Source organism: Physcomitrium patens, chromosome 24, assembly GCF_059467195.1.
Source record: "Physcomitrium patens ecotype Gransden chromosome 24, ASM5946719v1, whole genome shotgun sequence".
NCBI classification, from domain to species: Eukaryota; Viridiplantae; Streptophyta; class Bryopsida; order Funariales; family Funariaceae; genus Physcomitrium; species Physcomitrium patens.
Window position 1 is genome coordinate 10,264,167 of NC_143433.1, and position 14,592 is coordinate 10,278,758.

At 34.4% G+C, this 14,592-nt stretch overlaps 1 protein-coding gene across 4 annotated transcripts; it reads left to right on the top strand.

Moving 5' to 3' along the window:
- Positions 1-10,614: 10,614 nt before the first annotated feature.
- LOC112276805 (uncharacterized) lies at positions 10,615-13,045 on the top strand. 4 transcript variants are annotated; one of them, XM_024508511.3, is made up of 6 exons: positions 10,615-10,671; positions 11,175-11,230; positions 11,363-11,870; positions 12,000-12,186; positions 12,315-12,598; positions 12,775-13,045. In XM_024508511.3, the coding sequence occupies exons 3-6, from the start codon at positions 11,397-11,399 to the stop codon at positions 12,778-12,780; spliced, it is 951 nt and encodes a 316-aa protein (XP_024364279.1). In that variant the 5' UTR covers positions 10,615-10,671; positions 11,175-11,230; positions 11,363-11,396; the 3' UTR covers positions 12,781-13,045. The 4 variants fall into 4 exon arrangements, with proteins under 4 accessions (XP_024364279.1, XP_024364281.1, XP_024364278.1 ...); XM_024508513.3 differs by having other exon boundaries at positions 10,636-10,880; XM_024508510.3 differs by having other exon boundaries at positions 10,636-10,818.
- Positions 13,046-14,592: the final 1,547 nt, after the last annotated feature.

Here is a 14,592-nt window from a genome sequence, read left to right on the forward strand (position 1 = left end):
AAAATCCAGTTCACCAATATAACCCTGACTTTCAGCAACCATCCTCTCAGTCTCTCCAAAATCCTATATAAAAAAATTCCTATTTTCCATCTTTTTCCGAAAGCATGAAGCTAGTTCTCCGACCTAAAACCCCGATTCTCAAAATAAAAATCCATTTCTTAACCTACCCTCCCCTTTTACCCTGAGAAGATCCTATTCTTTCACCTTGGACTCCCCAAATTGGAACAGCCGACCTCGCTTTTTTCTCCCTATTTTTGCCTTTAAGAGATCTTTTTACAGAAAGGACGTTCCCGGAACGACACAAAGAATGGAACAGCCTGAAACGGAATCGAAGCCCCATAATTAGACCGCATTGGATTGCTCGACTAAGTCAGGTCTCATACTAGGTAAGAGGCCCATAATAGGACCTGGATTAGATGTCTTGAAATTGGATCCAATTGTCTCTTCGAACCAAGCTCATCCGATGTTGAATTGATCCTTTTCCTTCCTGTTGACTCCTCTTACTGGAATCGAACGGAGCATTTCGTTATTAGTGAGTATGCCCCGACTGACTGTAACGGGGTGACTGAACCTCGTCTCTCAATATTTGCACTAGAATTGGCTGCCGCTTCTAACATCCAAGGTGACTAAATATTAATAAATCTTCTTCATTTATATTTTCATCATATACACATGTTACAATACGAGACCGCTAGCCGAGTTTACATATAACAACACCCTCCATGCGTCGACTCAATATACACCATTCTTTTCCAACTATGGGTATCATCCGAAGTTTGATTTATTGAGTCCATCAACAAATAACAATCCAGCAGTTGAACGATTTGTGAAACAACTATCAGAGCTTCAAAATACGTTGAAGCTTTAATTACAATCCGCTCAAGAATCCTACAAGGCGTCTGCAGATAGATTTCAGAATCAAGCACCTACTTTCAAAATTGGAGATAAAGCATGGCTTCTTCGACGGAATATCAAGACCAAGCGACCATGTGATAAGTTGGACTATCGAAGATTGGGACCATTTATCATCCAGAAGCAAATCAATCCAGTGGTGTACCGTCTGGAATTATTGGCTTCTATAAAGGTACATCCAATCTTTCATGTTTCTCTGTTAGAGCCTTATCGAGAGTCATCTTTTTCTGGAAGAGTGCAATGTCCGCCATTTAGTATTGAGATCGAGAACCATGAGGAATATGAGGTTGAAAAGGTGATGGATTCACAGTGAAGGTGGGGCAAGTTGGAGTATCTTGTTCATTGCAGTGGCTACGACATTAATGAGCGAATGTGGGAGCCAGTTGAAAATCTCACCAATGCGTCGTAAAAGATACAGGAATTTCATCAACAACATCCTCATAAACCTAAGCTGGTTCGATGATAGCTTCCTTCTAAAGCTTGCTCACCCAAGAATATATGAAAGGAGGAGAGCACCACCAAAATTGTAGTTGATGTAGTTATTTTCTCCAGGATAAAATAGAATTTTTTCAGTAGCCATAGTTTGGTCTTCTGATATAGATAGCTAAGAGATAGATACTATGCCAGTCAGATTATTTCAACCGACTAGCTCATGAAGACAACCCCGAGATGAAGAACTACCTACACTACGATGACGATGGAGGATACCGAGTAACCGATCACTAGTGATTGTATTTGAGTTCGAGCTTGCTTATGATGGTCAGCCAGAAGGCGTGTTTGCAGGACAATTTCACAATGAGGACACGGAAGTTTATGCTTGGTCAGAAGTCGAAGGAGTGGGCCACTATCGTTGGCTTCAAGGGCCGATGAACCACTTACCTCATGAACAACAGTTGGAGTTCATAGACAACGTTCTGTCATAGATCTTCATTTTCTTTTGTTGGTACTGATTAACAATAACATTGCTTCTCAGAGACCTCGAAGCTAAAGGAGGGGGTGATGTTAGGAACATAGTCATTAGAACCTTCTAGAGACAAGTTTCTAGAATCTTCTAGAAGCAAGTCTTTGGAATCTTCTAGAAGCTTCTTAGTTGATAGAAGATGTTAGGGACATAGTCCTTAGAACCTTCTAGAGATAAGTTTCTAGAACCTTCTAGAAACAAGTCTCTGGAATCTTCTAGAAGCTTCTTAGTTGATAGAAGTTGCTTGAGAAGCTTCCTAAATAGGAATATATATTGGAATCAAGTCTGAAGAGTTCTTCAGTCTCGACAACACATCTCTTGGAGCTCTAGCTCACCTCTCTGGTGTTGTTCTTGTATTCATCTGATTAATCTAGTTCTTGCCAGTTCTTCTTGAACTTCTTGTTAGATCTCGAGTCTGTATTTCTATGTCCGTGACAGACCTTCTAATCTATGATAGTTTGGACTTTTTTAGGATTCATCATTAATCCTTAGTTGAAAATGATGTATCCTAAAAAATCAACTTGAGTAGTATAGAATATATATTTTTTCATCTTTGTATATAATATTATATTTCTAAGTTTTTATAACATATGATAAATATGAAATTCATAAATTTCTATGTTCTTAGAGTAGATTAGAATGCTGTCTAAATAAGAGACAATAAAATCATTAAGAAACTCAAAAAATATATCATTTATGAGATGTTGGAAAACAATTGGTATATTTGTGAATCAAAAAGGCATGGCATTATATTTGAATTGTCCATACTTAGTTTAAAAATTAGTCTTCCATTCATCTACTTCTTTGATATAGAACAAATTATATGCTTTTCATAGATCTATTTTTGTATAAATCTTTGTTTGATTGAATTGGTCAAAAGTCTTGAAATCAAAGATAAGAAATATCTATTCTTAATGGTGATCTTGTTAAGTCCTCAATAATCGACACACATCTGCAACGATCCATTATTTTTCTTTATAAATAAGATAAGACCTTCTCTTAGAGATTTTAAGTGGCGTATGAAGTTCTTAGCCAAATTCTTGTGAATTTATTACTTTAGTGCAGCCAACTTATTTTGCAATAATCTATAGATCAGTCCAAATGGTGGTTGAGCTCCTTCTTATAAATCAATTGTATTATCATAAGATTAATGCTTTGAAAGAATATTTATATTTCTTTTTCAAAAAAGTCTTAGAAATCTTAATATTGGCTATAAATACTACTTGACTTCTTTCCACCAATAAAAATGGGTATAACATATATAACAAAAAGTCGCCCTTCTTTTGCTACATGCATAAAAGCTCTTGCACCTACCACTAAGGGTTTGAATGTATTAGACTTATTTATTTTTACTTCACTATTAAAATTTTGGACTAAACTATAAAAAAATTAAGGTTACAAAAAATCCAATCTATTAGAGGATAAGATTTTTTTAATCATGATAATCTTAAAATAATTAGATTAAAGAGAGATCTTATTACATTAAATATTATTACACCATTATGATCTTTAATTGTTATATCTAAAGGAACAATTTCATGAATAACATTTCTAAAAGACAACAAACGACCATCTATGACTTCTACATATACGAATTTAATCTTCTTGACTAAAGATACTTCTTATTTTTTGACAAAGTCTTTGTCTATAAAAAAACGTGAGGCTCATGAATCTAATAATGTAAAGGCTTTTTGATTTTTAGGTCTTAAAAATACATCTATCATAAAATAAAGTAAGAGGTGTAGAAAGAGAATAGGACTTTTATTAGGTGTTATACATGATTCCAACCGCATGATACAAATTGTAGCTAGAAAAATTGGTTTTTTGACATTGTCTTCTTTAGCAATTGTGGTCTTTATTTTGTGATTACATTACTTTTTTAGACAATATTGAATAATATGCTTAGTTTCTCCACAATATAAGCACAAACCTTCTTGATAATATCAAGTTTATTGTTGCTCAGTAAAAGATTTAAAATGTATCATATCAATTTATATTAGTTCCTACCTTAATAAATAAGTTTTTGAAAACTTGAGAGCTATTATCATTACTTGACTTGTTCCTCTCCAACCAAGTCTTTGTTCTTGACATTTTTCAAATAATTAATTCTTCAATGCAATGGCTTGAGCAATAAATTGTTGTAATGATTGTACTTTTGAAATTATCAATAATAAATCTTTGACATTATCCTTCAACCCATGTTAAAATTGATTAATGAAGGTTTTATCATTTCAATCTATGTAACAAGCAAAGTTTTAGAATTTAGCAGCATATATGATGGTTGATTGTGATCTTTGTTGTAAAAATAAAAGCTTGGTCTTTGCTACTCTTTTTCAATCACTTTTTCCAAATATGGCTATAAAAAATTCTAAGAATAAATTCAAATCATAAAAGAATTGTGAATCCTTTTCCATCAAAGATTAAAACAAGAGAGAGCACTTTCAGATAAAAATACATCTATAAATACAACTAGAGTAAATCCATCAAGATATTGAAAAGGATGCAATCTTAGATAGAGTTTGATTTTTTGCAAAAATCCTCAAAATTTTGATCTCATTCCATCAAACTTCTTCGGCATACTAATCTTTATCTTTGTCATACTTGTATAAGCAAAACTTCTTAGAATTAGTTATGAAGTTAATTTATTTTCTTCTTTCAATTGTAAAACTTCTTAATATAGATTTAAAACTTCTTTTATAGGTACATGATTAATATTTCTATGGTTGGTACTTGTAATGCATAAAATTTCTATCCTAAGAATGCTAATAAGTTCTTAAAGATTAGCAATAATTACAAATCTATTCTCATATCTACCAAATATAGTATCTATGATATTTCTTTATCTTTCAAACAACTTAATAAATCTACAAGTCAAATTAAAAGAAGCTATTTTGCAACATCTAATATCAAATACAAATTTCCACAAAAAAGGATAATCTACTCTTTTAAAAGAAGATATCAATATTAAAAAATTAAACAATTTGTTGAAAAGTGAATAATCTACAACTTTCAAAATACAACAATAGAAATAGATTAATTCATTCATTTTTAAAAGAAGACAAGAACAATGAGTTAGTATTCTTTTCAAACTATCAAAGATAAGAAGCTCAAAGAAAGAAATACTTAATACACTCTTATATCACTTAAAAGAATTAGAAAATTACTCAAAGATGATATATTATTAATTTAGAATGGCTATTATTAAAGACAAGAAGACTAAATGTTTTTGAAACAAGACTAAAGACTAGAAAGGCATTGATAAGAGTGTAAAAGGCTTCACTTATGCCTCCATATATATTCTTAACTAAGAGCTATATGGCAATGTCTTATTAGACCTCCAAAACGTGTTGAATTTGTAAGATACATATCATAATTTGTAAGACAAGTTTCTTATATATGCTCCACATAGTTAGTTTTTTGTATAAACTATCAATATGTGATTAACTTATTGATGAAGTTTCTAATCTACCAATCAACTATAAAGACATGTAAAATCAAAGTAGCATCGATGAAGCTTCTAAAAAGCTTCTCTAGAAAATACTATGAAATAAATCTACTTTTACTTACTTCTATTTTATCATATAAATAAATATTAGAGTAAATATATATGTCTATGCTACATAATCATCTATAATTATAAAAATTTTGACCTAAAAATTTGTTCAAAAAATTAAAATATGGCCCAAATTGAGACCTCCATTAAAAACAACTTACTTACAAATCCTAATTTTAAATACTAACTTTCAACAGCTCTCTCTCTTTTGTTCTAGATTGGAATGTATTTATTTCTTTACATAAATGTAGCTCTCCAAGTCAACTTTCTAATTTCACTTTTTGATTCTTTAATACTTTCTTATAACTCTTTATATACTTTAAAGATTAATAGTAGATACCAAATTCACATCCTAACTTCAAACAATCATATTTCCCTCATCTAATCTCCAAATCATATATTTTTTTATACAAATTCTAATCTAAAATACAAGCTTTTTAAATCCAATCTCTAAATTTTGAATAAATTTCTTTGCCTTGAATGGTTTGCCTTGCCTCAAATAAGCTGCCTTAAAGTCCAATGTAGTTCCAAACAACCTTTTGAAGCCTATTAGGCATGACTTCAAATCAATAGAAATAAAGTCCTCTATCACTTACCTTATTCATCCACATGGGATGGCTTAGGAGTCAAAATATTATACTTTTGACATCAAAGTCTTTCTAATTCTCTTATTAATAAATCCTATAATTTTTATCTTGAATTACAAAATTTAAACTATAAATTTATATAAATTAAATAAATATTTTTTATTTTATTATTTTTATTCTATTTAATTTATAATTGTAATCTAAAATTTCATAATAATTTATATTATTTTTACATATTATACTACTTTTTAGTATGACAATGTGTCTAACATGTAAGACAAGTTTCTTTCATTTGCACCACATAGCCAATTTGTACCACAAGTTGCTAACATATGTGACATATTGTCATGTGGTAATATGACTATATAGTGAATTAAAAAAAATATATAATAGGAGAACCTAATAGAAAGATATAGTAGAAAAATAATGGTAAATTATAAAAAGTTTAGTCTTAATACTATATTTTATTAAAGAGACTTCTATTTACTTTGTAGAGGCAAAAATGAGACAAATCAAAGTAAATGAATTTAGAAATTAATATAGATATATTTAAAAGATAGTTAAAAATAGATTAAAGTAAAACTTACTTCAAATTACTAAAAAATTGATACTAAAAAAGGACCAGTTCTCATTTAGAACAAAATCAGATCCTAAGGCACAAAATTGCATACCTGCATTGATTCGAATGTTCTTTTGCAAATCAAAGAGTGGAATTTGAGAGAAGACTTTATATAATTTATTTAAGAATTTATTTTGAGCAGTTTGAGTTTATAATGACTTTGTAAGAGCTTTACAAAAATAGGATTATTTTTGGTAAATTTGATTTTTTTAAATTAAAAAAATAATTCACAGTGATAAGTGACCTACAAGTGATAATTCACAGATTTATGATTATAGTTTTTTTTATTGCATGTTGTTAATTTTGAGTGTGATCAAATAGTTTGATTAAAGGTTATTGTAGTTTAAGCGGGTTGCAGTCTCAAAAAATGGGATTTTGAGTGTTAGAAAGCATTATTAAGATCTTTAGCAATTTACTAATTGGATTAAAATGCAATTTATGTATGTAGATAGTAGACTTAATTTTCAACATAAATATGAATTTTGAGGAGTATTTAATGGTAGAATTAAGAGATTTTGGCTTGGAAAGACCGATATCAAATTTGGAGAAGGAAGTGAGTCAATATCCAAGCGGATTTTAGGATTTATCATCTATTTGATATATGTAATCTTCTTCATTTATTTTTTATTTTTTATTTTTTATTTTTTTACTTATTTCTGACTTAGTTATTATAAGGTATGTAATATTTGAGTCAAAATCAACAATTCAATCATTTGTCATTAAATATTTAATTTGTTATTGGATTATTAAGAGTTTTATTTATGATTTAAGATTTGATTAATGATTGATTACAACTTGTTTAGGATCTAGAATTTTGTTAAGATTTGATTAGGATTTAGGATATTTTTTGAATTTGATTAAGATTTAACTAAGATTTGATTAAGATTTGACTATGATTTAATTAGTATTTATTTAGGATTTGATTAAGATTCATTAGAGTTGGTTTAGGATTTAAGGTTTTATTAGGATTTCAATTAGGCTTTGATCTAGGCTTTAGTTAAGGTTCAATTAGGATTTCAATTAGAATTTGATCTAAGATTTGATTAAAGTTTATTAGGATTTTAGTTATGATTAAATTAAGTTTTGATTAAGATTTATTTAGAATTTATATTTTTAATATTTTTAAAGAAATTTTTATTGTTTCTTTTAAGGTTTCTATTTCTAACATTTCTTTAATATTATTATTATTTTTTTAAAGATTTTTTTATTATTTTTTATTGAAATTAATTTATGACTTCTCTGTGTTTCTTTTGTAACTTCTTTTAAATTTATTTTGAATTGATCTCATCTTCCACAACTAGGTGCTCAATATATTCTCAAAGAAGAACACAAGTAATATGACAATGATGCCAATTTGTTGGCAAGTTTTCAACTTATCAATCAACTATAAGCACATATTAAGTCAAATCTATGTCTATGAAGCTTTTTAAAAGGTTTTTTTTAGAAGATATTATCAATTTTGTGTACATTTTTTTTATACTTTATACTTCTTATTTAAGTAATTATGTATGTCTATAACAATTTCTAGTTTATTAACTAATCATTTATTTGTAAAGATATAATTTTTATAAATATTAAAAGAATTAGTTTAATTGTTAAAAATATTTTTTTAATATCTAAATTATGTGACTTTCATCTTTAAAAGCTAATAGAATCACAATATTCTTTAGATATAATGTTTTTTTAGTATACAATAAAAAATTCAAGTTTTAGAGACTCAAATTCTAAATTTGCTTAAAAGAATTTCTTAAAAACTGATCCCCTAGAGTCTTTATATTGGAATTGGATCCTTCTATTTTTTAAGATTTTTTTAGTAGAAAAAAACTAATGCCAAATTTCTCACAATATCATTGCCTTTCATGCACTTATAGATGATTTTGTAGATTTTTTATAAAACATCAATTTACTAAGTTACCACCTTATATCATATTATAGCCACATAAAAATTAAGTTTCTATTTTTGAATTTGATTGAGTTAATTTACTCATTGACTTCTTTGAAATCTTGAAGAATTGATCTACTTATGAACATATAGTTAGAAAAGTTGTTTAACAAATACAAAACTATAAAATTCTAGTTACAGAGGTTGTATGTGCATTATTATACCATGGGCCTCCACTAAACCAACTGCTTTGATGATTTTCTGTATTAATTTTCATGCATGGTATCAAAAAGGTTGCACCACAATTCATTTTCGCAATGTAGCTTGATTCTTCTTGAATAAGAAAAAGAAAGTAACAATGGAATGAGTCAAATTAAATGCTAGATGAACTTAATATATTTTTCCATGTCAAGCAATTAACGTGGAATGATGTTTTCTCCTTTTTACCTCATTTAATCATATTCAAAGTCAAACCACACAGATTTTTGACACATGGGGCCAGACTTTACAAAAATAATACCAATCAAATGATGCATTAATTGTCCGAGAGTGCGACCAATGGCACGCAATTCTTTCCCAACCAATCCTAGTTCCTCCTTCCCAGCAACTTCCAATAAAACACAGAAGGGCAAAAAGAAAAAGAAAAAGAAAAAAGAAACATAAAGACAGTGGACCGATTCTCAGCACTATTGATCAGCTCAGCGTGGCCCGACCCTGCAGAACGCGGTGGTGGGCTGTGCCCGAAAAAGACCGAAGGATCGATTCACGGCGTTCGAGGAGTGCAAAGCTCCGAGCCTCCTCGATCCTCTCTTCTTCCGTGACCAAATCGCTGCAGCCCCCGATTCAATCGGTGCAGCAGCTGGCTGTGAGAGAGGCGCAAGTCGCAAGGAGGCCCTATTTTGTGAACATGGGTGAAATTCCGTCTCTCCGGACGGACTCTCAATGCGCCTGCAGGAATTACGCCCCAGTTCCGAACGACTTCGCAGATCGTCGAAACCAGTCCCACTGCCACCGATGACGCTTTCAGATGGTGCGCACGGAGAGCTTGGCGAAGCGACGACTTTCCTCCGGGGGATACGGCGATTCTCGGAATTAGTCGTGTAAATCCCAACAAAAGTATCTGCTACAGCGTTGCGTTGGCTACGAATTCTGACTTGGTCGCCATTGAGTTTTGTTTTCATTGTAATTTTCGGAGAGTTTCAGGATCCGGGAAAGGCTCGTGGGGAAATCAGTTGTTTGACAAGATTATCTGTGAGGGATAAACAACAGACGGTGAATGGTAATTCCCGTTAAGACATCCTGCAAACAAGAACATGCCAGCTTTAAGGATATGTGGTGAAAGGATTCCTAAAAACAGTACTTAATTTGCTAAATCTTCGGCAACACTAATTTGCTATTCCGGTCGTTTTACATTCCTTGAATGTCAGATGTTCTTCACGATTTTGCATCTAGATCCTCAATCAGGTTTAATCTATCAAATGATGAATATAAAAAATCATATCTTGACGAATGTTTATCAAACTGAGGAAGAAATGTAGTAAGATTAGCCCACATTTTCAAACTTGCTGAGTTGTATTAATCAACTATTGCAAATGATCTCAGTGCTAAGTATTTGTTCATAATGAAGCTTACAGTCCTTTTCCAATTTTTAGCATTCTTAAACTGTTGGGGTGGTGGAAACTGGCATATACGACATGATCTGTACAATGTAAGATCACAATGCCAGTCTAGTATGAAAAAAATGCCTAAAAAATCCTTGTTGGTTAAAACAAATCCTTCAAAATCTCGTCTATGACAATCAAAAGCGTCCTCAAAATCTCAATCTAGAACATTCGTGTTACAGATCCCGCGAGGCTCTACCTAGCATGCAACACCCACTATTAACCACGTTGCAGACTACCAAATCAGGCTCCCGAACATGAACCGATCGCAAATCGAAACAGCACACGCGAGTTCTTAGCACGTATATCATACTGGGTATCTACTTGAAATCCAAGTTTTGTTGGGATTTTTAAGATTTTGAAGCATATGTACCGTAGGAAGAGATTACACGGTACCTACAAGCTGGTGCTAGAGCTCCAAGTGTTCAGATTTGAGAGCTTGGAACATACTTGCGCCATCGATCTGGCGGTCGTCTCATACCTGCTCAGTGATTAGGTGCAAGGCCAGGCTCTGTTCTAACTAGATCATTGTCTTCTTCATCGTTATATTTTGTTACACAAGAGCACGATTGCCACTGTCTTGATTGTGTAGAGCCAGGCCGATCAGGCGGAGCTAAAGCGATTGATTTGGGGTCGGTTTGCGGTATGCTTTGTTAGTGTCGGTGTTCACGTTCGTTTTGGGGTTTGCCATTTGTAATCTTCGAGGTCAGCCTTGTGATAGTTTTGCATTGGATCGGGTTATGTTTGACTGGTCGCCATAGTTTGGTAGTTCAGATGAGCCAGTCGTATCCCGATTGGGCCGACCAGTCTAGTTTTGTGCTCAAAGTGTGGCATGCCTTTGAGTTTTTCTTCGCTATGTTTGTTCGTTCCAGAAGTTCCTGGGAAGTTCGATGAGTAGGGGTTTTGATTCCCCGTGGTTCGATCTGTGCGTGTTTCACAATGAAGGAAGCTATGGCCGGCACTAACACTCACTGTGATCTTGTTGGTGTGTCGATGCAGGTTGGTCTCTGCAGCAGAGTGCATAGACTGTCTTACTTTCTTCGTCTGCGGTTACCGTAAGTAACCACCTTTTCATGTTTCCCATTGTTATCACTCATCGTGAAGCATCAGTCAGTGTGAGATGATTGCCTCATCATTATCTCAGATCGGTTCTTTCTAACTATCAGTGATACTTCTGCTATGTGCAGTTACTGCAGGGATTACTAAGGGGAGCCAGGAACCATGGCCGACCACGACGATAAGGAAGTCGTAGCTCTGACTCAGAACGTAGGGGAAGTGACAATCGAAGATCGAGGATCGGATAAGCCCAAAGAGGAGGAAGACAAGGACAAGGAGGGGGGAGTGATGGGCTTCATCAAGGATGTCGGTCATGCCATTGGAGGACTGTTCAGCTGGGGCAGTCCTGACGCTGACATCTCAGGGTTCGATATCCCAGTGTTGAACACGAAGCGCGCCGAAATTATCATAAGCGTGCTAATCACGAACCCTAACCCAATTCCTATTCCCCTTGTTGATATGATTTATGAAATTTCGAGTGATGGCCGGAAGCTCTGCTCTGGCACTATCCCAGACGCTGGCACCGTCCATGCCCATGGATCCGAGACTGTGAAGATTCCGCTCAATCTGATCTACAAGGATATCGTTGACACCTTCGATGACATTGAACCTGGCCAAGTTCTTCCTTATCTTTGCAAGGTACGTGTAGTGTACATGTTTGGATTATCTGGAAAGTTTGTGGTATACACTCTTCGAGACATCTTTGCTGTTTTCTACTGGGTTGTGGATGCTTAGAAGTTGAAGTCTCCTTTGAATGGTGGTATGCAGGTTACTCTTTTGGTCGATGTTCCCGTTATCGGAAGGATCACTATTCCGTTGGAAAAGAAGGGAGAAATTCCCATTCCTCACAAGCCAGATGTTGATTTGGAGAAGATTGACTGGGACCATCTTTCGCTCGAAGAAACTTCCGCCACTTTGCATCTGACTTTCAAGAACATGAACAAGTTCGACGTTGGTACTGTCTATGGCATCCATTTCCGTCATTTTTCTTGATCACTTTCAATGTTAAGTTCCAATCACTTTGTAACGGGTCGCTGATTATGGCTGATCAAATCGAATTCTTGTTATAAAATTTCATTGCAGGTATCAATTCCTTCGAGTATGACCTGCAGCTTGGTGATGTTTCCATCGGAAAGGCTACACTGAAGGAGGCAACTTCAGTGAAGGGAGAGGACATTGGAATTTTGCAGGTGCCTGTCTCCTTCCGACCCAAAGACTTCGGCGGAGCTCTGTGGGATATCCTCAGAGGGAGAGGCACCGGGTACACCATGGTGGGATCCGTCGAGGTCGACACACCTTTTGGGCCCATGCACCTGCCCTTCAGTAAGACTAGCGAAACCACATTGAAGGGCAAAGAGGACGATGAGGTATTGTATACCTTCTAACTTAATTTTTCTGTGAATTTCATTAGATGAGCAACAATGGTTCAATCCTCACGTGAGAGAGCCAAGAGTAATGATTTGTACACTAATTGTTTTCTGCTCGTTACTCTGCCATTCTGAGCGTGAAACTTATCCTCTTTTTTCCTTTTCCGTGGTTACAGGAATGAAGGATGAGGGTTTGAATATCTCAGTCCCTCCTGCCCACCAACCTCCTCCAAGGCCAGGGCAGCCAGATTGATTCATTCACCTGACGCATCCAACATCTAGGTGTTCATGAGATGCCAAGTCAGTGAAGCAGCGAATTGGATATGTTGGAAGGATTGTAGGGACGACTTTCACCAATCTTCTGCCATAAATCTCTGTACTCGTTGTTATATCTATGTAACATCGTCTATTACTAAATGACACAAACTCACACAGCATGACAAACAATCCCATTCATGTTTCCTTGTAGAAACCGACTACTATGGGTACTGACTTCATGACGCGATGATCCTTCACTATGACATGTCCTCGGCCTGTCGAAGGCACAGTGACTTCTGTAGTATGTATGCATATACAGCTTGAATTGGTAGCAGCCACACGAGACCTTTTTAGATCTTGTGGTGATGGTTTGGGGACTGAAGCAGCAACCGAGTCCTAGAACGCTGCCGATTAGGTTTATGTGAGTGCAATTGCTGTGATTGCTCATGGTCGGGTGAGGCCTCCTCCTCAGGCTCCTCGACACCGTGAAATCGCCGATTTGGAATGGCTCAGGGTGAAATAGGCCAGGCTTTACGATTGCTACTGTCACGATGCCCTTAGATTAGATGATTTTGCTTGAGGGAATAATTTAATAACCACCGCGAAGTCCTTCTCTTTGCAGCTTCTTGTGGTTGCAATTCCTTTCCCATTCTGGACTCCCTTGTGTACTTGCCTCTTCTGGTAACTTGGGTACTTGGATACCCTCCACTGTTCTCAGTTTGTGGCCTTGAAGTTCGTGCTTCCATTATCTCTTAGCCGTTGTGTCATGTTGCTGCTTCTGATTGCCATTCCGACATTGCCATCACCAAGAGTTATTGCAACGACCCAGTTGCTACGTTGAATATGGTTCACTCATGGATTATCTAGCTTCTCTACTGAACTCCACCGCAATTTCGGCCGTGTTGGTTCACAAGGTTCCATGCATGTGGACAGCATTGTGATCTCACGTTGTCAATAAAGTTTCACAATATCGATGTGTGCTCTTTACCTGTAGTGAGCACCATCTTGGTGGATTTATCATGGCACTAAAAATGCTGTACTTTAATGTTTCGTGAATGACAGTCTTTAGAAGATGTTTATCTAATTCTGTTAGTCAAGCAGGTCTTAATATTTTATCTTGACTGCGTACGGATGATGATCCCGGGTGAAATATTGTCTCAAAATGAAGAGTACTGTGTGAAAAACAATAAAGGAAGAGAGAATAACGATCACTTTTGTTTCCGAAATTCGATCACAAGTCCTGATTCACGCCGTTGCGTTCACATACTACTTTCACCATGAACCGTAGCTAATGCTTATTTCTTTGAAAATTCAATGTGAATAGGGAGAAAGTGTTTTGCTCAAATATCAATCCTAGAAGCGACATTCATTCATAGATATAAGGTTGTATGGTTTGTGAAAGTGTGACTGTTGAGCATTGACTTTGCATTTTCAACACTTGAAAATGAATCGTGAATTTCTGTTAAAGGTTGTGAAGTTTATCTTTTAGTTCGGTTTGACTGTAATATCAGATTCAAAAATAATTTCATGGCAATTTCATGCTCTTTGCAATTTGCAAACAAAGAAAGAGTGCCATGAGAAATTACATGAAGATGGAATTTATTTAGCACTAAATATCTTCTTTGAGTGAGAATTATGTAAGAATTAATTCAAAGTTATTGGTTGTTGGCATGTATGCGGAACAATTAAAATTAGGTAGATTTTTGAGGGACTCATAAAAAAAAGAATTACGAGGA